Below are 26,029 nucleotides of genomic sequence, written 5' to 3'. Positions count from 1 at the left end.
ACAATACACATCTTACTGAGAGAATAATCTGGCCTTAAAACAAAACACCTAGTATTAATTTTGTATGTATTGCTATGAAAGCAAAACTCTAATTTCATACCCAGAATATATTGTTAATATCTTTATGAAGAATTATAAAAAATAGCATATATCCTATAATTCAGTTCTGCTCTATTTCCAATTTCTTTACATATTACACTTGTACCTTAAATTAATCTCTCAGATTAGGTAAAGCTGAAGTTTAGAAATCTATTATTTTTTTAAAAAATAATAATAATACACACAATTAGTAAATTAGTAAATTTCTGATTGACAGTTGTGGAAGAATTTACAGTGAAACAAACTATTCTAAAAATGAAGATTAAGATAATAAACATTACCTGTTTCTTGATTATGCGGCTACTCAAAATTTTTTCTACTACAGGACCTTCAGCATCAGAAGATTCCTTAAAATGAAATATTTTATAGTAACTATTGAATAAAAGTACAGAAAGGAACAGCCATATTGTCAAGACTGTCTCTATTATTGCCCTTTGGAAATGTCCAACTTGAACGTGCATAATTCTCAGTCACTTTGAAGAAAATTGTATCAAATATAATGTTGAAGATTTCAAATTCTAGGTTTAAAAATTATTTCTAAAGGTTCATCATCTTTCCCCACCATTCTGTCAGAACTGAAAAAGTTTCTTGGCAGTGGTGGGATTCAAATTTTTTTACTATCGGTTCTGTGGGCATGGCTTGATGGGTGTGGCAGGAGAAGGATACTGTAAAATCTCCAGTCAGAGGTGGTATCTGCTGGTTCTCTGAACTACTCAAAATTTTCACTACTGGTTCTCCAGAACTGGTCAGAACCTGCTGAATACCACCTCTGCTTCTTGGATTGGAAGTGAAACGTTTTCAAGGAAAAAATTCAAGGAAGTCCAGTTGCCTTTTGGAAAAGCACCTTTGGGACAACCATGACCTGGATGATTGAGAATCTCCACAGAAACTTCACCATGTTTGATTTCAATATAAGATGAATACTGCAAACTTTTTTCAGTCAGGTTTTAAAGAATTTCCTATTCTCAATCATTTTCTTGTAGTTGTGCAGCAGCCACTCTGGAAGAGAACTTACAATTTTCTGTGGTTTCCTCCCATTTTTATAGACTATTGCTACATCTACATGCAGAGAAATGGAGGGAATATAGTTTACTAGGACTTTTTTTCAGCATCTTGTCAGCCTTCCCAGGTAAACCAGATAAGAAACACAGACCAGCTAATTCTAATTTATCATAAGACTACATTTCAAGTCTGAAAGTACAATCTGTCTCTTTTAACTGTCTGATCAAATAGTGCAAGTATTTTTCAAGTTTCTTTCTCTGATCATTAAGCCACTGGGCTTCCTCCTTCTCTTCTCTGATCCTTCTCTAGGAAGCATCTCTTTCCTTCATCCCTCCCGGGTCTTTCCCACATACCATTATATATCCCAAAATCACTAAACATATAGCTCTATTAGTGTTTCACATATTAGGAAGAAGGAAGAATTATTGAAAAATAAGGGTAGAGAAGAGAGAACGGGGGAAATATAAGGAGCTATCAAATGAAGAGGTTCATGAACCAAAGGATAGAAATTACAATTTAAATTTTAAGTCCTGGAAATATGGCTGCTTACAATTTCTAGAAACAATCTAAGGGATGCTCATTTATCTCTAGGAGTGGTTAAGGAGCTAAATCACTTGCTCTATTACAAAAGTTGCTTTTTCAAATAGAAGAAACACATTCTTAAATCATTTATAGTTTAAAGATGTCTTCTCCTTCTGCTATAAGTTCTGCTAAATAAATATATAATGAAAAAATATGTTAGCTTTGAAAAGGATCATTGTATATTTTTAATGCTAACATCAAGAAATCTTATTTTTATTTACTAACTTTATACTGCATTTTTGTTTTATTTCAATATTCAAAAAGTCTTATGATTTAAAAAAAATACAAAAACAAAGCGTAACAAAGATAATGCAACTAAAATGAAACAATAAATCAGCTTGTTAATTACTTATCAATTAAAGGCTCAGTGTTTAATGTTTTCCTAAATATGAGCACTAAATGCATCTCATTAGTTTTTCTGAATATTCAAATAGTTGACACAATTATCTTGAGTAATAGGGCAGAAGTACTATGGGTGGGGCAGCCCTGAAAATAATCAGGTACTAAGCCAGTCCCTTAAATTCTTTCTAGCAGACAACTGGTAGCAAGTGGGGTGTTCCAAATGCAGAATTGTTACAAACATTTGACATAGCACTAGAAAAGATTTCAGAAAGCTTTTAAAAATAATTACTGAACAATAATTACGTCAGTATGCCCATTTCACCAATGGTTTCCTAAGTTAGTTATATGAATTTTTTTAAAGGTTCTAATAGTACTCATTTCATATCATCACTATTCATTTTATTCAACTCACTTTATCCATCATTTACACTACTAAAAAAACATCAAGCATACCCCACTGCTTACTAAAAGACAGTAATTTCATAAAGGGGTTCTTTTAATACCTGACAGCAGGAGACAAGCTTGAGTGGTTTATTAAGTCATAGAAGCCAGGCCACTGAATTCAGAGAGGTAAATTCTGTCTCTTTGGAGCCTAGTTTTAAGCTTTTCAACACAGACCATTAATTTCATTAAATTATGTAAAATTACATATTGTTGGCATGTAAAGAAAATATGAATGAACACAGCCTTTAAGAATCTAAATAACTGATTTATTTTGGCATGTTGAGCCAAACTGAGATGGAAATCCCTTGGAGGGGGAGCAACACTACAACATTGTATGGATTTTTTAGTTTATTCTTCAGCTTGAAGAGCATAAATATGAACAGACCTGTTGCTCGGACTGAGAGTTATTTGAAGGGGAGTTTCTTCCAGCAGCATCTGTATCATCAACTTCTTCATCAGAAATCTTGAATTCCAAATCTTCTGTATAACGCTTTCTTTTAACTTGCCTGCTAGAACGCCTCTTCTGAAAAAGAAATAAGAAATAAATGTGTATGCTTCTACTTTGTGTACAGTTATAATATACTTCGTGTATACTTATAAAAATAAATGTGTATACTTCTACACCTAACATCAAAAACGTCATCAAAAAAGTTCAACAAAGGAGGGGGGGACAGAACTGGCATCTCAGCAGTACAGCATTTGATTTTGAAGCTCCAAGATCGCCACTGATATCTCTGTTGCAGGATGGTCCCACCAGACCTAGACCGTCCCAAAGAGACGGTGATTGAGGAGGGCACATCCTGTCGATCCCGGGGACATCGCAAAGTCCCTGGTTGATCCAGGAAAAGGCCTTTTTGCCGGCAGCAGAGAGGCAGCCTTCCAAGCTGCTGAAACTGGGACAGTTCCGGAGCGGAAGAGATTGGAAAGAAAGTATGTCAGTTTGGTGAGATGAACTTTTACTTATTATTTCTTGGAGAGAACACCCTGAAAAAATTAAAGTGGACTAAAAGTGAAGAGAAAAGAATTTAAGTGGCGTGATTAATTGTCAAAGTGAACGTTTTTTTCTTTTTTCCCTTTTTATTGCAACTTTGAATTTGGCAAAGTTAGAGACTTCCGGTTTGTCGGCTTCACGAGCCGCGCAGGGATTTATGGCTGCGCGATCCCCGCCGCTAGCCGCTTTTGGGGCTCCGATCCGGACGGATACGGAGCTAGGCTGCCCTGCAGGGGCAGCTGAAGGTAGGGGGGATCCGGAGAGGGGTTTGGGGGTGTTGCAGACCCCCTCCCCGGCCGGCAGAACCCCCTTTTCCCAGGACGGTGCAGCGGCAGTCCGTAATGGCCGCCACAAAGAAGCTGGCAGCCGGGTAAGAATGCGCAGGAGGAAGTGGAGAAAGTGCTTGAAAGGAGAAAGTTTTTCTTGGTTCCTAGGACTCTAAGACATATTTAACAAAATTCCTGAAAAGTATGACTTTCTGAATGATACCTTCGAGAAGAGGAAAAAAGCGGCAGTTTGATGGTGCTGAAAGGATAGCTTACCCTCTTTTTCTACGGAATAAAAAGTGAATATTAAGAAACCTATTTTTTTTTTTAGGTGAAAACTGGCTCTAAGCGATGAGTGGGAAAAGAGAGGACTAAAAAAAAAAAAATTGTATGCTAAGACTTTGTTGGAGGAGATGCCTTAAGGATTGAAAGACTAAAATATATTGCAATAAGATTTTAAGAAATAGATTTGGACTTTCTTTTTTTCTGATTGATACTACCTTAGGAGGAGAGAGTGGGAACTCTGTCTTGGTTTGGACTGATTGATAACTTTGGGATTGTTTTATTTTTCCTTTGGAATATTTTGGTTGTTGTAAGAGAAAAGAAAAGAAAAGATTTATAATGGCTCCTTCTATTGAGGAACTGAGAAGGGACTATGAGCAAGCAAAAAAAATGGTAAAGCTGGTTTGAAAGAAGCCTGCCTTTTTTTGGAAATGGCGCTCATTAACTATCAACAAACATTGCAACAGATGAAGACAGCAGAAGAAGAAGGAGAGGAAGCCATCTTTAATAAATCTCAGAACTCGACCAAGAGGGAAGGAAGAGGGAAAGGAAGAGAAATAAAGGACTTAAGATTTAAAAAAAACATTTAAGAAAGGGAAAAATAAGGTGCAAAATCAATATAATGATGGTAAACAAAAGGGAAGAGGAATACGACAGAGAAGGGAAGCCAGTAAGGCAGAGGCTAGAAGAAGGGGGGGTAGAAAGGTTTGTTGGGAGAAGAAAGAAAGGGAAAAGGTGGAGAAAAGCTACACAGTTTTGAAATTAAATGGGAAAAAAGGAATCTTTTTTAGGGATAAAGGATAAGTATAATTTCTGCAAAGAGATTTTGCAAGGTACATAAGATGATATTGTAGTATTGTATTAGAAATAGAAAACTTAAATGGCTTAAGAGTTGATAAGAGATTAAAATGTTGAAATGTTAATAATGATTGGTTTTAAAATTTAATAATATGAGGGGAGATTTAGAATATTGAGCTTTAATTAAAGAGTTTAACAAGATTATGGTATTGATGTTATTATAAAATTTTTATTATAGTATTTGTTTTTAATATTTAGATTTATTGTTTAACTATGTATTTAATTATTCTGGATGTATTATTCAGTTAGAATGTACCAAGCAAAATCGGATTGGGTATTGGGTGTTATTTTAAAGATTAACTTGATTAATTTAGTGGGGAGATAGAAAGGCATCATACTCTGATTAGTGATTTCAGGAGAAATTTCTTTTTTTTTTTTATAAGGAATGAGACAAAGGTACAATAAAGAATGGACAAAAGATACAAATATAATGACTCAAATTAAGATGATTAATTAAGATAGAATTAAAAAGAGTGAAATATGGGGAGAAGTTAATATAGAAGACTTAGAATGGTAAATAAAATAAGTAATGATATGTAATATGAGCATGAATACAGTGGAAGTCCATGAAGAAAGAGATACCTGGGTCCAAGTTACTTTCCAAAAAGATTTTTTTTATGTTTTGTGTGTTGTGTATATATGTTTTTTTGGGGGGGGAGAATTAATGAAACCTTGCAGAAATATAGAATGAGAGTAATGGTAACTAAGTCAGAAAGAAATAGATGAAATAATAATAATAAAATGGAATAAGAGTAAAGAGAAATAAAGAGAAAATGGATAAGAGGTTTTTGTATGTTTATATGGAAATGGTTTAAAACAGAATTATAGTTCATCTGACTTGTTAAATTTATAATAGAAAAAGGTTTAAATATGTAATGGATAATGATGACTTGTGTATTTTGAAAATTAATAAAACTTGTTTAAAAAAAAAAAGAATTTGGCAAAGTTGTTTAAGCTGGACTGGTCCTTTTTAAACTTTTTATTTTTGTTTGTATTTCTTTCTCCCTTTTTTTAACAACCCTTTTGAAAATCCTTTTTTGACTAAGATTCTTCTGCTTGACTTAAGATTTATTTTTCTACTTTAAAAAAAAAAGGGAAAAGACTTTACTTTTTTATTAGTTCCTGGTTGTAGATTGAGGAGGGGGAAGTAAAAGTGAAGGAAAATAAGTAGCACTGCCGCCCAGAGGCTTGGATACATTGTTTTTTTTTTTTCTCTCTCACTAGCTTGTGTTACAGTCAAAGACTCCAAGCTTTGTATTGGAAAAGATAAAGATGAGCATGGCAGTTTGTTTATTCAGGTGCTCATTTGTACAGATAGCTGGAATCTGGAGTTGAAGTTGAAAGAAAGAAGATTGAAGTGACCTTGAAAAATTCTGAGCTGGTTTATCAAAGAGCCTTGGATATTTGGCGGCAGAGGCTTGTTTTGTATTAGAATTGCTTTTTACCTTTTGCCTCCCTTTCTAAACCCCCTGCCCCCCACTAGTGGGGCTCCTTTTTCGCTTTAATTGGATCTTAACTTTTTAAACCAGGAACTAGAATGTAAACCTTTTATTTTGGTTTTCTTTTGGTTAAGAGGAACATATAAAATATTTTTCTTTTTTTCTTTTTTCTTTTTGATTTTTTTACTTTTTACATCTACCATTGCAACTAATTGGATTAAGGTATACAAGTGCTTGAAGATTTTCTTTCTCCTTTTTTCCTTTGGAGTGGCAATTGCTTGCCTTCATTTTTTTTTCTTTTTTCCCCCCTCTTTTTTTCCTCTTTTTTCTCTCTCTTTCTTTACAGATAAGCATTACAAGATGAGTAGAAAGACAACAGCCCAGCTTCTTCAATACCATCTCTCTCACCATCTGGAGGACAATGATCTATACAAACAATATTACAACAGGAAAAAGAGAAAGAGAAGGAAGTGACATTACAGATGATTATGCAGGGAATTCAGAAAATTGAGCAAATAATTGAAAAGACAGATGAAAAAGTAGAAAATATTCAACAGATGATGATGAAATATGAAGACAGGTTCAAAAAAATTGAAGAAGATATACAAAGAGATAAGTAAATTGGAGATATTGATATTCATTTGAGCAATGTCGAGAAGGGCAGATGTGAACCATTAGGATGGGAAATAGACAAATCAGAATTGTATCTAAGATTTCAAAATATAGAAAAAGGAAAAGGTGAAAATCTTTCTGAAATAATGGCAGAAATATTGGCAGAAGCACTGGAAATAACCAAGGAAAAGATGATGGATGGGATGGACTAAGTGTTTTGTGTCTATACAAGATATGCAACGAGGAATAGATTACCAAGAGAAGTTTACATTAGATTTACTAAGATTATTAAGACACAGATACTCCAGGTGGCAAGAGAGAAAACATTAATATAAAGATAAAGAAATTGTGGTGCTGAAACAGGTACCAAGAAGAGTAAGAGAGATGAGAAGAGAATATTTATTCTTGACTAAAGAGTTACTTAAAAGAGGAGTAAACTACAGATAGCTGATGCCAGAAGGCCTCTTGTTCACTTGACACAGTTGGAAAAGCTGAGCTATTCTACTTAGAATACTTTAGAGAAAAGGAGGAAGAAGAAAGAAAGGAAGAGTCACTAATTGAGTTCAAAGAGGAGTGTATAGCAGTAATTGAAAAAGTAAAAAAAGGTGCAATAGGCAGTGAACCCAGAGAACAACGAGAATTGAGATCTACTAGAGCAATAAAACCCTCTTATAAAGCTTAACATGGATGAAAGAAAATTTATTACGATTAACATAAATGGACTTAATTTGGCTACTAAAAGAAGAAAAGTATTTCATAAATTAAATAATTAAAATTTGATATAATCTGCTTACAAGAGGTACATATTAAAAAACAACATGAATATATACTAAAACAAGGAAAACTAGGGAAATTATTTACGTCACTGGCACAATCTAAAAAAAGAGGTGTGGTATTATATATTAAAGAAACAATTTTGGCAGAACTAATTTACACAGATGATGATGGAAGGATTTTGACGGTGGAAATAACGGATAACAGCGCTAAAACACTTTTAATTGCAATTTATGCCCCGAATGATAAACAAGAATTCTATAGAAAATTACATACAAAAATAATTGAACTGGACTATGTTAATATTTGTATGATGGGAGATTTTAATGGAATAATTAATGACCGGTTGGACTATAAAACACAGAAAACAACAAAGAAAGTTATAAAGATACCACCAAAATCCTTCCTTCAAATAACAGAAGAATTTAATTTAAAAGATGCATGGGGAGAGAGAAATGCAGAAAGTAAGCAATATACTTTTTATTCAAACAGGCACACATCCTGGTCTAGAATAGATATGATATGGATGTCAGCAGAATTATTGACTAATGTACGACAGGTTGAAATAGAAACAAGCATTTGGGCAGATCATAATCCAGTGTCAGTTATTTGGAAGACACAAGAGGAGATCTAGATGGACTTTAAATAATATGATACTGAAAGAAAAAGACTTTAAACAGAAAATAGAGAAAGAACTTGTTTTCTTCTTCAAAGAAAATAGAAAAGAGGATACATCTTTACAGAATCTCTGGGACACGATGAAGGCCTACACAGGAGGCTTGATAACAGATTATACTATGAGAAGAAACATAAAACAGAAAAAGACATTTAAGACATTAGAGGATGACTATAAAAGACTGAAAAAAGATTTACAGATGTTCCCACAAAAAAGACATTAAAAATAAAATTGATATAATTAAACATAAAATGGGACTAATGGAAAAAGAGGAATTAGCACAAAAAATTAAAAATGCTAAACAGAATTACTTTGAAGATACAAATAAACCAGGTAGATGGCTAGCTTATAAACTGAGAAAGGTATGAGAAGCAAGAAGAATTAGTCAATTGATAAATAAAGAAGGACAGGTTTGCTATGGAAATAAGGAGAAGAAAAAAATTATACAAGACTACTACGGAAAACTGTACTTTCAAGAGAATATTCAAGAAGAAAAAGTTAAACAATATCTTCAGAAAGAGAACTTACCTCAGATACTCAAAAACATTGAAACAATGTTAGAAGGAAGTATAACAATGATGGAATTAACAAAAGCCTTAAAAAACCCAGAATGCTGGGAAAACACTTTACAAGACTTTTCAGGAAATATTGAATTTTCATCTTTTAGAAGTTATGAATGAAGTTATGTTAAAGAAAAGAATACCAAAAACATGGTCAGAAGCATACATTACACTTATACCGAAGGAAGGTACAGACCTACAGCAAGTTAAAAATTATAGACCTATATCTTTATTGAACTCAGACTATAAAATCTTTGCTTCAATTTTGGCAGAAAGACTAAAAAGATACTTAAATAATTTTATTCATACTGATCAAAATGGATTCTGCCAAAGAGACAAATCAAAGACAATGTGAGAATCATTTTGGATACCCTGGAATATTATGAAGCACACCTTGAGAAGCAAATGGTCTTGATGTTTCTAGATGCTCAAAAAACCTTTGACAATGTGAGTTGGCGATTTATTTTATTGCAATTGATACAAATGGGCTTTGGTAAGAAATGTATCCAAGTCATTGAAACAATATACCATGAACAAACTGCAAAGGTGATTGTGATGGTGAATGGAGAATTAACAGAATCCATAGATATAAGAAAAGGGTCAAGGCAAGGCTGTCCATTGTTGCCTCTGCTGTTTGTGTTAACATTGGAAGTCTTGAATAGGAATATCAGAGAAGAAAAAGAAATAAAAGGAATGAAAATTAAAAAGGAGTGTTAGGGTTTGGAGATTAACCCCTAGCAGAGTATTGCAGCAGTAGTCAAGCCAGGCAACCAAAGGAGAGCGGAAGGGCCCAGAGTAACACACTGAACACAAACACTGTTTGTAGTTTAAATAGTTTTTAATCCAGTTAGAGTTTAAGCATTGTCATTCAGTCCATTAAGTCATTCACAGTATTTCCATCCAGTAAGACTCACTAGTATAGTCCAAGTTAAGAGTCCTTGCAATATCTTTATCAGCCGATAAAGATATCTTCTCCTCCTCCGGTTTCACTCTCCAGAGAAACAAACGCTGGATATTCAGTAGAATTACGCAGTAAATCAGCAAACAGTAGCAAACAATAACAGTTCAGTCACAGGCACTCACAGTCAGTAATCACAGTTAGTCACAGCAAGACACAGTTAGTCGCAGCAGCACACAGTTACAGCCAGTAAGCTTTCCAGCTTCTAATGCTTCCTTATATTGTAACTTCTAACCGCACCCTTAATCGGCTAATTGCCTGCTGCATTGTACTTAAAGTGATAAGCACTTAAACCATGATATCTAAGTTTTATATATTTATTCACCCAAACCATATTTGGTATCAATGTTATACCTAACATACTCCCCTTTTGGGTGAAATAAATATATAATACCTTTACAATCTAACCCCATATTTTTCACAACTCTCCTGGTGCTTACTGGCACCTTGGGCTTTAGTAAAATTATCAGCTAAATTGTCCTCCGACATACAGTACTCTAGCTGAATCATCTTACTTCTTACAGATTGTCTCACGTTTAGGTATCTTAGATCTGTATGCTTGCTCCTTGTTTTTACTCCAATATTTGTGGCCATTTGAATTGCTGCCTGATTATCTTCATGTATAATTATAGGATAATCTACAGTTATACCTATATCAATTAACATTTGTTTATACATTATTAATTCTGTACATAACAATGATAAACAGGAGAATTCTGCCTCCATAGTAGACAAACTTATATGCTGTTGTCTTATTGACTTCCAGCCTATTAATGTCTTACCCAGCATTATGGCTGTTCCTGAAGTCGACTTTCTAGTGTCTCTTTCTGATGCAAAACTAGCATCTGCATAAGCACTCAAAATTAATTCACCCTTTGGTTCTAAATACAATGAATAATTCATTGTCTTTTTAAGATATCTTAATATCCTCTTAGCTGCAATCCAGTGTCTTTCACATGGTGCAGAATTGAATCTAGCCAACTGATTCACGCAGTACGATATATCTGGTCTAGACCAATTACTAATATAACTCAAACTACCAATTAAAGATTGATAAATCACCTTATCAAACTCCGGGCTTTGTACATCAGTGTTGCTAAACTCCTGACTCATTGGAGTCTTAGCCGGCTTACAAAGCTCCATCTTGTAATCTTTTAGCAATTTGCTTATCTTATCTTCCTGAGATATCTTAAAACCTTTCCGTGTTTTCTTTATATTCAAACCGAGATACTTTTATCTCCCTAATTGCTTGATCTTTATTCTCTTACCTAATGATGCTATTATTTTATTTGCTTCATCATTAGTTTCAGTTATCAATGCAATGTCATCTGTGAATAGTAATAATAATGATATTTTCCCATTTGTCTCTCTCTTAAACAGACATGGATCGGCTAAACCAGCTTTAAATCCTATATTGTCTAGTTCCTTTACAATATACTGGTTCCATTCATAGCCTGATTGTTTAAGACCATAGAGACTTTTCTTTAACAACCAACAATCATTATTATCCTTATTTTCACTTTTAATACCAACAGGTTTTTTCATATAAATAATATGTTTTAATGGGGCGTGCAAGTAAGCAGTTTCCACATCTAAATGGTTAACTATATAGTTTTTACTAGCTGCCCACACTAAAGCTGCTCTCAAGGTTGCTGCCTTAAGACTAGGTGCAAACACCTCATCATAGTCATTAGCATTCTGCCTAAAACCTTGGGCTACTAACCTTGCCTTATGGATTAAATTACCATCTTTATCTATTTTTACCTTAAATATCCATTTGCAGCCAATGGATTTCTTTCCTACAGGTAATTTGGCATTCTCATACACCTTCATATCACTTAATGAATTCAGTTCCTTATTCATTGCTGCATACCATCTTTCTTTTTCCTTAGTAGGATACTTTTTAATTTCTTCTACAGAATTAGGAACTTGATTAATCTGGCACACTGTGTTAGCCTGGTACCTATCAGGCGGTCTAGATACACGTGTAGTTCTTCTGGGAATTACAGGGCTTACAGGAGGACTTTGTTGAACTACTATCTGTTCATCTTCCTCATCCTGTTCAGCTATTGAATCTGTTTCTTCCTTTATGGGCACTATCTTATCCTGTATTTGTCTCTTTATTTTATTTTTAAAGTTACAGGGATAACTAATGGGATTTTTATAGGATTCAATAATTACATCTTTATTGGCATCCTGTTCTAATTTCTCCCATCCTTCATGTTCTAGAAATTGGGCACTAGCACTACATAACACTTTAGATGTGCCTTTCTCCCAAAATCTATATGCCCTATGGTTTGCCTGATAACCAACGAAGAAAAATCTTTTAGCTCTATGTTGCCCTTTTTTCTGAGTTGTGCAGGAATATGCACCCATGCTGGTGCACCAAATGTGTGCAGGTAACTTAGGTCAGGTTTCCTGCCATGCCATCTGGTAAATGGTATTTCACCTGTTGTTGTATTAACAACGTTGTTCAATATGTTATTAGCACACATTGTAGCCTCCCCCCACAAAGAATCAGGTAACCCAGAATCATTTAACATTGTTCTAACCATTGCCTGTAGTGTTTGGCCTCTTCTTTCAATAAAAGCATTATGTTCTGGCCTATATGGAGCAGACTTCTTATGCTCTATTCCAGCTATCTTAAGTCTGTTCTGGAATTTGTTATTAATAAATTCCGTGCCATTATCTGTCACCAGGGTTATCAGTTGTCGTTTAGACTTTCTTTCAGCAAATCTAAGCCAATTGAAAAAATGTTGATATGTTTCAGTTTTGCTTTTCATTAAATAGCAAAACCCATATCTAGAATAATGGTCCATAATGCTCAGTATATATCTAGCACCTCCCATACTGGGTTTCTTTGGACCTATGATGTCTGCAAATACCACTTCTAAAGGTTCTTTTGTTTTGAAACCATTTAGCCTATTTGCAGGCAATACTTTGCTCTTATCTTCACAGCAAACATTACAACGCAAATATTTATCACAAGGTTTTAACCTTATTCCTTCAGATAACTCAACTGTACGTTTTAGCATTTTAAAATTTACATGCCCCAAACGCCTATGCAATAAATGGATACATTCATCATGAGGCTTTATATTATTAAATACAGTCTGAGCCTCCCTTTCTTACTATTAACTAATACATATAATGTTCCATTTAAAGCTGCAGTTACCCTTTTGTTATCTTTTTCAATTATGCAATTATTATCCTTAAAAGTAATTACATAACCTAATTTATCTAATACCCTTACTGAAAGCAAATTAAACTTTAGTTGTGGTACATACAACATTTTTATATCCTGGTTTATGTACGGACAACGTGCAAAACCTTGACCTTTCGCTTTCAGGTTCCAGCCATTGGCAAGTGATATATGTTGAGAACTTGTAGACATTTTTATAAATTTTGTCTTATCTCTTGTGATGCAGTGGGATGCGCCACTGTCAATCACCCATAAATTATTCTTCACATCAGAGTTGCTAAACGTGGCTAGTTCAAATGCTTTCTTTGGCTTTTTACATTCTGGCTTTTTCTCTTTTTGCAGAATCTTGCCAAATGTCCTCTGCCTCCACAATTAAAACACTTTTTAATTGTGTATGCTGTTGAAGATAAATTCTCTCCTTCCAGGTGCTTTACTTTGCTTTGCTGGTTTCTTTCAAGCTTTGAAGATAATTTCTCTTCTTTCTTATCTTCTCTCAGCTCGTCACGCTCACGCCTTCTTCTGGCTTCTTCTAGTAGCCTGCCTGTAATCTCGGTTAATGAGAGGCTTTCTTTTGGCAATACCTCTAACGAAGTCACATAGTCATCATAGCTTTGATCTAATGAAGATAATATTATGTAGACTTGTTGCAGTTCATTAAATATAAGCTCTTTTTCTTGCAAATCTTGAAAAATGCTCTTCATACAGTTTAAATGAACTAACATATCTCCATTCCTCTGAAGATGCGTTGAAAAGCTTCCGTGTAAGATTTATATGTGCTCCTACACTGTCCCGAACATAAATCTTCCTGAGGTTCTCCCAGCAGTTTGCAGCATTTTCTTCTCCACGAATATGGACAAGCTGCTGATCACAGAGAGTCAGTCCTATGATGCATAAAGCCTGCTCATTCTTCAGTTTAAAGTCTTGTAACTTTTCGTTATCATCATCATCAGCAGGATCCCAGCTACTCACATCTGGTGGGTTTGCTATAATGTCCCACAATCCTTCTCTGCGTAGAAGTAAACTACATTTCATTGACCATGAAACATAGTTTGTTCCATCCAGCCTGGATATCATGGACAGTTGTGACAAATTTACTTGTGCCATTACTCTTCAGATATTTTGACTATTTTAAACTAATTAAAACAGTTTGTTTTTACAGTAATGTGCAACTCACACCAACTCTCTCTGCTATATCCTGGTTAGTTAGACTATGCTGCTGGGCCCATAACCAATGTTAGGGTTTGGAGATTAACCCTAGCAGAGTATTGCAGCAGTAGTCAAGCCAGGCAACCAAAGGAGAGCGGAAGGGCCCCAGAGTATACACACACTGAACACAAACACTGTTTGTAGTTTAAATAGTTTTTAATCCAGTTAGAGTTTAAGCATTGTCATTCAGTCCATTAAGTCATTCACAGTATTTCCATCCAGTAAGACTCACTAGTATAGTCCAAGTTAAGAGTCCTTGCAATATCTTTATCAGCCGATAAAGATATCTTCTCCTCCTCCGGTTTCACTCTCCAGAGAAACAAACGCTGGATATTCAGTAGAATTACGCAGTAAATCAGCAAACAGTAGCAAACAATAACAGTTCAGTCACAGGCACTCACAGTCAGTAATCACAGTTAGTCACAGCAAGACACAGTTAGTCGCAGCAGCACACAGTTACAGCCAGTAAGCTTTCCAGCTTCTAATGCTTCCTTATATTGTAACTTCTAACCGCACCCTTAATCGGCTAATTGCCTGCTGCATTGTACTTAAAGTGATAAGCACTTAAACCATGATATCTAAGTTTTATATATTTATTCACCCAAACCATATTTGGTATCAATGTTATACCTAACAAGGAGGAGTATAAATTACAAGCTTTTGCAGATGACCTGGTATTTATATTAGAAGACCCATTGGAAACAGCACCCAAATTAATAGAAAAAATAGAAGAATGCCTGTGGAATCCAGCAGTTCAAGTCCTCTATCATCCAGTGGACTGGTGGTAGGGACCCCCCCTTCCCAGGTCCCCAAGAAGGGAAACCTTGTTGGGTAACTTGCCTCACAAGCAGTAACAATTACTCAGCAAATTTAACCACTGGCCTTTAAAATGGTGGCTGCCTTGTGGCAGAATGAAAACGAAAGCAGCTATCACCGCCCGACCTGCTGAAAGCAAAACCATTCAGCGGAAAGGCGCAGAGGCTAATTCCTTGCCCTGAAGTGTTTGCGGGGAAAGCCTCTTAATAAAAAGGGATAAAAGGCTGCACTTTTAAATTGAAGCTTCAAACCTGGAAGGGACAGAGCGTTTACTCAGCCGGCTGGGAGAACAGAGAGATAAGCCTCCTTGTTTAGAAGTTTAAGGGAGAGTCTCTGAAACGAGAGGCTTTTAGCGTCAGGGCAGATTGGAAAGATAAGCCTCCCCATTTATGAGGCTTTAGCCTCGGGAGGCTGGAATGTAAAAAAAAAAAAAGAGCGAAATGACTTTTGGAGGTTCCCAGGGGGGTAGTTGGTGACAGAAACTATGGTTTTACCTGACCTGAGAAATAAATCAGCTAAATCACCAGTGTTCTGTTCTGACCAGGAAAACAATAACACAACCTGTCTGAAGAAAGGCTGAGCTAAAACTGGGGACACTAAGGAGGAGTCTCGTGGAGGAGGAGGAGTGTCCTCAAGTTTAAGCCCAGCCTTCCTAGAAGGGACTGAAGCACCTTCCCATCACTGGATGCTCTGAACAGCTTATGGGAGAAAAGCAAAAACAAAATGAAAGAAAATGAAAGAAAAACTATGAATCCTGTATGAAGTATTAGTTGACAGATTAAGTGCATAGGAAGTTGTAAGGAATGATGTGTGGAAGCAGACGGAACAAAGTGAAGACAACAATGTAAACAAAGTATTACACAAGAGTGAGGAACTACTTTAATGGGTAGTATGAACAATTATTCTTGATAGAATGATGTAAGGAAAGAGGCAAAGGATTAAAAGTACATATAAGAGAAGTACTGCTGCAGAAATGAAGATGACAGAAAACTACTATATAAGGATAAATGCAAAAGAATACAAAGAAAGGAAGGAACACTTAACATTAAAAAGAAGAAAGAAAATACAGAGCAATTTTGATGTGTATAAACATAAGTTTGTTCCATCAGAAGGAATGGAATTTAGAATAAAAGTGATGAAATAATTTGAGAAGATGCTAAAATGACAGAATGCTAGTTTGTGTATTTTAGATTTACATTTGTGGTATATCAATAACTAGAATTGAGATTAACATTACAAATGTTAATATCTAAACAACAGCTAACATGTAAGTCATGAAGGTTGTGAGAATAATGAAAAACAGAAGACTGCAGATGTAGTTAAAGCATGTATGATTAGCTATGTGACTTAATGCATTTGTGAAGTCATCTGTGCCAGATGCCCAAAATGCTGTTACTGTTTCATTGTGTAAAAGGAGTGACAATAAAAATAAATGCAGAAACCACAAGAGGATTTCTTAATTTAGTGTACCTGGAAAGATGTATAGCAAAATTCAGACTGAAAAAACACAATAGATGGCAATAATTTGCAATAAGCAAAATCTGGAAAATATATAGTAATCTTATGTCAGGCAGGGTATATGCAAACCATATTTTTTTTTGCCCTTCAGTGTGCTGTTGAGAAATGCATGAAGGTGAGAAATAAATTTTACTGTATGTTTCCTGATTTATTGTATAGTTTACTGTATAGTTTGAATTATGCAACATTTTCTGTCAATATGAAAGTTAGTTACTAGATGCAATAAAATAGTACATGATAGAAGCATCATTTGGAAGTAAGTAATATATTTATCAAATGATTCAATACTGAACAAGCAGTAAGACAAATATGTGTGATGTCCTCTTGGGTGTTAAATAGGGCGTTGGTACTTACCTGATACGCCCGTTCTCTGTGAGCTGTGAAGAGCATCCAGAAGTGGGAGGTGCTTCAGTCTCTTCTGGAAAGGCTGGGCTTAAAACTCCGGGACTCTCCTCCTCCTCCACGGGACACCTCCCCAGCGTCCCCCAGTTTTGCGAAGACTGAATGCCAAAGTCCGGAACTCATCACCTAATCTAGATCCCTGACCGGAATGGAACCCCACCAGATGGAAAGAAATGGGTGGGGCTGGATGCTCTTCACAGCTCACAGAGAACAGGCGTATCAGGTAAGTACCAACGCCCTTTCTCCCATGAGCTGTTCAGAGCATCCAGAAGTGGGACATACCAAAGCTCGGCCTGTCCTTAGGGAGGGACTCCGTCTGGATCGAAATCCACTCCTAAACTCTGTGGACCCTCTGCAGGACTCTTCTGCTAAATGAAGCGTCCGCTGAGGCATAGATATCAATTTTATAATTTCTGACAAAGGGCGATGGTGAAGCCCAAGTTGCCGCTCTGCAAATTTTGTCTATGGAAGCCCGTATGGCCCATGCTGCTGATGTTGCCGCACTCCTTGTTGAGTGGGCTGTAATGCCCTTAGGAACTGAGATAGACTGGCATTCGTAACTTTTAGCTATGGTGGTTCTCAACCATCTACCAATGGTTGTCGATGACACCTTGTGTCCTAAAGTGGATGGGTTGAAGGATAGAAATAGAGCCTCAAATTTTTGAAATGCTACCGTGTGGTCTAGATAGATGCTTAACGCCCTTCGAACGTCAAGTCGATGCCATTGATGCTCCAGTCTATGAGATGGTTTCGGACAAAAATTTGGAAGCACCAACTCCTGCGCTCTGTGGAAGACTGAATTTACTTTAGGGGTGAACGATGGATCCAATCTGAGAACCACGTACAGGTATGAAACACGTATGAAACACGTACAGGTCCTTTCTCATTGACAATGCTGCCAATTCGGAAATCCTCCTTGCTGATGTGATCGCAATTAAGAAGACCACCCTATATATGTCAGGAATTTGAGACTAGCGGTTCTTAAAGGCTTGAACGGGCCAGTTGTAAGTGCAGTTAACACCTTGTTGAGCTCCCAAGTGGAATAGCGGTGAATTACAAGAGGTCGTAAGTTTGCAGCACCCTTAAGAAAGCTGCGGACATGTGGATGGTGCGCTATGGAACGAAGGTCACCCCAGGATATCACCGAGGCTAAGGCCGCCACCTGTCTGCGTAAAGTATTTGGAGATAGGCCCTTGGTCAACCCCTCCTGTAAAAAGTCCAACAACTGTCCTATTGATGGGGCGGTTGGGTTGATCTTAGACCCCCGGCACCAGCGACAGAAAGCGGACCACGTGGCCTCATATATACGATTTGTTGAGGACCGTCTGGATGCTTGTATGGTGGCAATGGCATCCTCTGAAATCTGTTGGGTCCTTAAATGGCTCCGCTCAATCTCCATACGGCTAGGCTGAGCCATTGTGGGTCCAGGTGAAGTACTGGCCCTTGCGAGAGGGAAACCCTCGATGGTGGAATTTTCCAAGGTTGTTCTCTTGACAGGTCCTGTAAGTCCGCGAACCACGTTCGCCTGGGCCAGTAAGGGGTGACCAATATCAATTCCACTCGTTCCTCCAATAACTTCTGGATCAACCTGGGTATTACAGGGAGTGGAGGAAATGCATATAGAAGTCCAGGAGGCCACTGACATTGCAGGGCATTGATGGCCTCTGCCCCGAGTCGGGTACCTTGAAATATACCGGGGCAATTGGACGTTGAGGGGAGAGGCAAATAGATCGATCACTGGTTGCCCAAACCTCCGCACTGCTTCCTGGAAGAAAGACGGGTGTAGGCGCCACTCTGTCTGATCTATCGTGGCCCTGCTGAGCCAGTCTGCTTGTGTGTTTAAAGCCCCTGCTATGTGCTCTGCCATGAGCGACAACAGATTGGCCTTGGCCCACTTGAACAACCTGGCCGTCTCCAGCATCAGAAGTTTGGAGTGGGTACCCCCCTGTCTGTTTACGTGGGCCTTGGTTGTGATATTGTCTGTCAAGACCAGAACGTGGCGTGATTGGAAAAGGGGTAGAAAACTGTGTAACGCCAGATGAACTGCTCGCAGCTCCAACAGGTTGATGCTTTGTGATTGTTCGGAAATAGTCCAACTTCCCTGTGCAGTGTGGGAATGGAAGTGAGCTCCCCATCCTACCAGGCTGGCATCGGTTGTGATCGTTGCCCTGCAAGTTTCCTTGAAAGGACACCCCTTGTTTATCGTGTTTTCTGACCACCAGCGGAGCGATCGGGGAACATTGTGCGGTACCTTTATCTGGACATTGGAAGTGGCTCTTCCGGATCGCTGGAAAGGTAGCAGGAACCATTGCAGATCTCTAGAATGGAATCGAGCCCAAGGCACAATGGAAATACAAGAAATCAGTTTCCCTAACAGTTGAGACAGAACTGCCAGGGAAACCCTCTTTAAGGCTCTGATCTCTCTGGTCAAAGACTGGATACTATTCAACCTGTCCTGAGAGAGAAAAACCTTGCCCTCCACAGTATCTATCACTGACCCTAAATGAACTAACCTAGTTGAAGGGATCAAATGGCTTTTATCCCAATTTATGGAAAAGCTGTGACCTTGAAAGGTCTCCAGAGTAATCTTGGTATCCAAATTTGCCTGGTATCTGGAAGATGACAAAATTAAAATATCATCCAGATAACATTGTAAACGAATAGATTTGATCCTGAGGGAGGCAGCCAAAGCCGCTAGGACCTTGGTAAAAGTCCTAGGGGCTGAAGCCAGACCGAATGGTAGGGCGATATATTCGCAGTGCCGATCACAATAGCAAAATCTAAGATATTTGTAGTGAGCAGGTCTAATTGGTAGATAAGCCTCTGTCAGATCTATAGAGGTCAGGACATCGTTCTCTCTGATGCTGAGCAGAATGGACTGGAGAGTCGTCATCTTGAATTTTCAATAAACCAATGATCTGTTCAGACGTTTGAGGTCCAGAATTGCCCTCCAGCCCCCCGAACTCTTTGGGACCACAAACAATAGAGAGTAACAGCCTTGACCCTGTTGTTCAGATGGGATCTCTCTAATGGCCCGAATATGCAGAAGATTGATAGCCTCCTGCATCAATGCTCTCTTAATGGGGTCCATGGACCTAGGGCTCCTAATGAAAAAGTTTGGGGGGGGAGGATTGAAACTCTAGCGCCAAATCAAACCTAACAGAGTCCCTGACCCACGCATCAGAGGTGGAGATGTCCCATTGATCAGCAAACAATTTTAGCTGCCCTCCAATGGGAGCTGCTGTCAAGGACTCACTTAGGGAGATGAAAAAATCGGTCTTGCGTACCTCTGGGGTTTCTTCTGTTTTGGCCTTCCCGCTGACCTCTATCAGAAGATCCCGACCTATCCTGTCTAAAACTGGGCCTGTAGCCTGATGTTCTCTGCAATCTGGGAACGTATGGGCCTTGATAGTAGGGCCGAAAGGAACCCCTTCGAAACGACTGGGGCGTTCTGTTTTCAGACCTCCGAAAAGGAGGGGGAAGCACTTTTTTCTTGTTTCTATTCTCAATAAGCAGGGACTCCAAGACACTGCCAAATAATTTATCCCCCGATATTGGGGCTAATGCCAGCTTGCATTTATGCTTGGTATCCACCTGCCAATGTCTGAGCCATAGCAGTCTCCGTGCTGATACGTGAGATGCTATGGCTCTAGATGAGAATTTGACTGCATTAAATGTGGTGTCGGCGGAGAATTCTGCCGCTGCAATAATCTTAGCAATGTCCTGGTGGGCTCTGACATTTGACGCCGGCAATATATCCCTCAAGTGGAAGAGCCATCGTAGTGAGGACCGTGTAAAAAAGGACGCAGCTGTAGCTGCCCTAATGGCCCAGGCGTCAGAAACATGCACCCTACGGAGTGCCAACTCTACTCTCTTTTCCTCCGGTCTCAGGGCCTACTTGGCCTCGTTGGGAAAGGTTGAAGAGGCCAGTGCCACAATGGGCTCATCCACCTCCGGCGTTTTGAGAAAATTTGAAAACTCTGGTGCCAAATTATAATATCGTTTATCGCACCCTGTTGGGGCTGGGTAGGATCCTGCTGATGCCCATTGATTTTGTACTAATTCAGCAAAACATACGAGGGACAGGATTCGTCCTGAGACCCTGTTGACAATGAATGAGGGCTTGATGTGCCTAGTTTAGCAGTGTTCTTTGCTTTGAACAGTAAAGATTTAAAGAGGTGCGGATGAAAAAGGCCAGAAAAGGTAGGTTGGTCCAGAATGAGGCCTTCGTCATCCGACATTCCTCGTTCTAGTGGGTCAGCCTCTGACAACCCCAAGTCCATCTGATGGATCGACCCCACCTCCATGGGAACATCCTGGTCACCTAATTCCACCTCCTCCCGAAAACCCTGGACTGGTATGTCAGGAATATTGGGGAATACCTGAGTTTGATGATGTCCCATATGCGCAAAGGATCGAGCAGACAGGGATCCCGTTTCCGAAGTAGCCGAAAAGTGTCTGGTCCGGATGGATTGCTGAACTCCAGCCGCAATGCCCTTTTGTATGGCCATCTCCATCCATTGCCTCATTTCAATGGGAATAGTCTCAAGTAATCCCTCCTCCTGTCTTAAACCGGCGGCCGTAGGGATGAAGGTTGCCTCTGCGATTCGCCAGCCAGTGCTCATTGGACGAGATATGCCTATGGGAGGCTGTCCAGAAATAGCCTGTCTGGTCTGGGTGGATAAGTCCAAGGGCCCCAACAATGTACTTGGGCCCTGCTCTGATTGTTGTGTCATAGCCATGTTGTCCGCATCCCTGGCCCGTTTCTGCAACTGCCTTTCCAAGGCTTGGTGCCATCTATGGGCATCCTTATCCGCCGCCTTAGAGGCCTTTTTGGGGCCCACTGACTTATCTCGGGACTTATTTGTCTTGGAGAGGAAGACACTGTCACCTTCCATTGTGGAGGACTGATTCTCATGCCTCTAACTTTAATTTTATTGTTATTATTATTATTGTTATTATTGTTATTATTATTTGTACTTAGGGATGATGCCTACCCCTGTGGTTGAAAGTAGAACGCTTCTCCAGGAGTGTAAGTCTATATATATCTATCCATACACACACACACACACACACACACACACACACACACACATATATATACATGTACCTATACGTGCCTATATCTACATGTAAAACTGTGTATATGGGAAACAGTATCTAAGGGTCCCCACAAGGGCAACCCCCAAGCGCTCCAAGCAAGAAATATTCTGGATCCCTGGTCCCTAACAAGGGAAACCAGCTATACAGGGCCTGGATGGATCCTTTCCTGTCAAAAACGTCCCGCTGTTTGAAATGGCACTTGCGGCTTCACTCCAATGTAATGATCCAAAAGCAATTGCAAAAGGAAAAAATTCCTGTTTAAGGACTAGCCTGCTTATCCAACGACAGCAAGATGAAAGAGAAATAATGCCAGGGAAGTGGAGTGGGAAGGTACTTGCCCCAGTCCCCAAGAAGGGAAACCAGCGGGGAATGGCGCCTGTGACATTTAGGCGCGAACTTGAAGCCAGCCATTGAAAATGGTGGGAAGGCAGAATCTCCGATGTTAATTGCCTGAGCAGTTTAATGAGCCGCTGCTGCTGACTCTCTAAATTGTCAGATAAATTATCCTGTCAGTCGAAATGGCAAGGAAAAGTGAGCCGCGGCTGCGAGCGCTCCGCCAAGATCCCAGAGATAAGACAATCGGGGGATTATATAAACTAATTGCCTGAAGCAACCGTCTCAGGCTGCCTGCGGAGTGGCAGGCTCCGCCAGCCACAAAGAACTGCTCTCAAACTGATCGGGGGATGACCTAATAGAGCCACAACCCTTGAAATTGCCAAATTAATTGGGGAAAAATTTACAAGCTGAATTAACCCAAGAGCAAACCTGAATTTTGACTAACTGAATCAGAAAACCGTTCCAGTCAGGGAGTGCACAACCTCTTACCACGAAGGCCGAGCTAAAATGGGGGACGCTGGGGAGGTGTCCCGTGGAGGAGGAGAAGCGTCCCGGAGTTTTAAGCCCAGCCTTTCCAGAAGAGACTGAAGCACCTCCTGGATGCTCTGAACAGCTCATGGGAGAAATATTTATGAATTAAATATATAAGGGATATTTGTGGTGGTGTTAGAAGTGGAGATATCAATGTATAGATACTTTTGTATGCTGACAATGCTATGCTCTTGGCTAAGAAGCTGAATAATTGAAACAAATGCTAAACTGTATATGCAATAAGGAATATGGATCTGAAAATAAATATATTGACAATCTAGATAGCAGTGCCTGATAGGAGAAACTGTGTGAATAAATGGAAAGTTATACGTAAAAACAACAAAATAAAAAAGTAGATTAATTTGTGTAGTTTGGCAGGTTACTTAAGATGAGAAAATTGTTAGAGAATTTTAAGATGTATAAATGCTACTAAAATGGTAATGGGATAGAATGTGATCATTGTGGTGCATGGTGGTGCAGTGGTTAGAATGCCGTACTGCAGGCTACTTCTGCTGACTGCCAGCAGTTCGAATCTCACTGGCTCAAGGTTGACTCAGCCTTCCATCCTTCTGAGGTCGGTAAAATGAGGACCCAGATTGTTGGGGGCAATATGATGACTCTGTAAAACTGTGTAGAGAGGGCTATAAAGCACCGTGAAGCTTTTTATAAGTCTATTGCTATTGTGAAAAATAACTTGTTTGAATATATATGTGTTCTATCCCAGTCACAACATATATGTATGTGTTGTGGCTCCGATTCCCGAACCTGTGCTGCTAGAGGAAGAGGACTTGGAAGATGAGGAGGAGGAACTGGGAATGCCTTCCTCCCCAGGACCTTCCTCTCTGGCAATGCCTTCCTCCCTGATAATGCCTCAGGTTTCATCAGACAACCGAGAGGAACAGCCTGAGATTAATCAGGAGGAAGGCATATCGGAGCAGCCCCTGACAGGGAGTCAAGAGGAAGAATGTTGGCTTGATCCTAGGCAGCGTCGTAGGGAGAAACGTGAGCAGCAACGTAGGAGGCGTGGGAGGGTCAGAGGGTGAGCTGAGTCATTGAGCCACACCCCACAGGGGATAAAAGTGGGTGCGTTGTCGGCTGGAACTTTGTACGGGACAAAGTTTGATCTTACTTCAGGTTTTCTTTCGGAATGATTTTTGTGGTCTGCCTTGTAATTTTCTGTAAGTAGCTTTTTACTTGTTATCAGTTCGGACTTGGCAGGCAGAGCGTGTTGGAATGCCAAGGACGTTATCAGTTCCAAAGAATTAACTCTGTGAAGTCCGAACCAGCCTGCCTGCCTGTGTTTGTGTGAGTTTGTACTCTTTCATCTTTTGGGAAAGAAGAAAGGTGAGACAGAACATGTATGATTCTATCCACTTAAGTAGATTTCAGAGTTGACTATATTGGAAGAAACATAAAACTTGAATGGAGAAGGAATGAGGTCCTTAAAAAGTATTTTCTGATAAAATAAGGTTAAGAATGAATAGATGCTGAATGGATGTTGAATTAATACAAAACATGAATAACCAAGACAAGATGTTTAGTCATAAAAAGGAAATAAAAGATCAAATTCCAAAACAATCATATGAAGAAACAATAAAAAAGTTGTGATTGGATAAAGCTAATGAGATTGTCAAAAAAAAAAGATTGTAAAACAAAAAAATATGATATAGGGATATGATGGAAACAAGATGAGGTATGATGATAGAAAGGTATAAGGAGAGAGAGAAACTTGCACTGCTAAAAACTCTATTTAGATTTTATTTTATTTTCTTCTTCAAATCCTTTTTTTCATTGTTTACTCTTTTTCTACATTTTATATAACACTTCTTGCTATGAAATGGAATAGCTAATGTATATGTCAGCTATAATTTAAAAATTCATAAATAAGAATAGACAGCATCAGATTAAACCCTATCAGCAATAAAATCAATCTACATTTTAAAACCTGCCTGAGTACAAATAATACAATAGGAAGCCAGACTGACACTTTTTCAGGAGTTTTAAGTCTTTATAACTTTTAATATAAGATTATTTGATATGGCTAGGTTCAACTTTCTTAACTTACCTGAACCATTAGCTTTCGGTGACTTTTTAACTATGATCATAATGTATTAATGTCCAAGCAAGGATAATAAAATTGCAAGCTTACAAACTGAGATTGTTTAGGAGCAAGAAGATCCACAGTTCAAAAGAATGGATTCTCTAGTTTTCCATTCACACAATAAGGTTGAAAAAATAGACTGCACACATTCATATGCTAATCATTATAGCATGCCAATTTAGGTCAGGAATTCTGGCTTCTGAGTACCAGAAGCTCTGTTGTATTAGTTGCAGTGATCTACTAATAATAGGAATAGTAATAATGAATCATGAGAGCCAGTTTAGTGTAGTAGGTTAGGCCATCAGGATATAAACCAAGCGACTATAAGTTGTACTCTTGCCTTGGACAAAAAGCTATCTGGGTGACTGTGGGCCAGTCACTTTGTCTCAATTGAGGAAGGACTTCAAAAAAAAAAACCTTGCCAAGAACACTTGCCTGGACTTGTCCAGGCAAGGCAGAGTCAAACATGGGCCTGAAGACACCAAAAAACCCAAAACCAGTCTTTTGGCATATATCTACACTATTTGTTTCCCATCTCCTATTCCAGCAGGACTTCAGTTTCTATTTTTTATTAACTATGATTTACCAGAATGTTCCAAACCTAATCTTTCATTAAACTCAATTGCAATAAATTGAAAAAAGCCATCATCATAATTACTTCAAGGAACTTATTCATGATAGTACAAGGAACTTATTCATGATGTACAATTCAGAGAAAATGAAGCATGATTATCTTGACAGCAAATGGACATTTCCAAATGTCTCACTATACACACACACACACACACACACACATATATCATACATATATGTGTGTATGTATGGTATTTAGGTATTAAACAAAAAACAGCTGACAAGCCTGACACACAAGATTAAAAAGAACCCAATACACAAGCCTGAGGATGGCAGATGAAATTCTGCCGAAACGT

General features: G+C 38.4%; 1 protein-coding gene across 4 annotated transcripts in view; it reads right to left on the bottom strand.

The window, feature by feature from the left end:
- Nucleotides 1-26,029, bottom strand: part of CHD7 (chromodomain helicase DNA binding protein 7) — a 215,483-nt gene that overhangs the window by 58,958 nt on the left and 130,496 nt on the right. For all 4 annotated transcript variants that reach the window (XM_087961776.1, XM_087961777.1, XM_087961778.1 and 1 more), the window contains exons 6-7: nucleotides 2,855-2,992; nucleotides 381-446 (exon numbers count right to left, since the gene is read on the bottom strand). In XM_087961776.1, the coding sequence (XP_087817902.1) occupies nucleotides 381-446; nucleotides 2,855-2,992 (204 nt within the window). The remainder of the gene's footprint in view (nucleotides 1-380; nucleotides 447-2,854; nucleotides 2,993-26,029) is intronic.

The sequence above is a fragment of the Notechis scutatus genome, chromosome 3, assembly GCF_049901735.1.
Source record: "Notechis scutatus isolate UNSWTSFEM ecotype Mainland chromosome 3, rNotScu1.2, whole genome shotgun sequence".
Taxonomy (NCBI): Eukaryota; Metazoa; Chordata; class Lepidosauria; order Squamata; family Elapidae; genus Notechis; species Notechis scutatus.
Note: the sequence above shows the minus strand (reverse complement) of the source record. Positions and strands in the feature narration are given on the sequence as shown.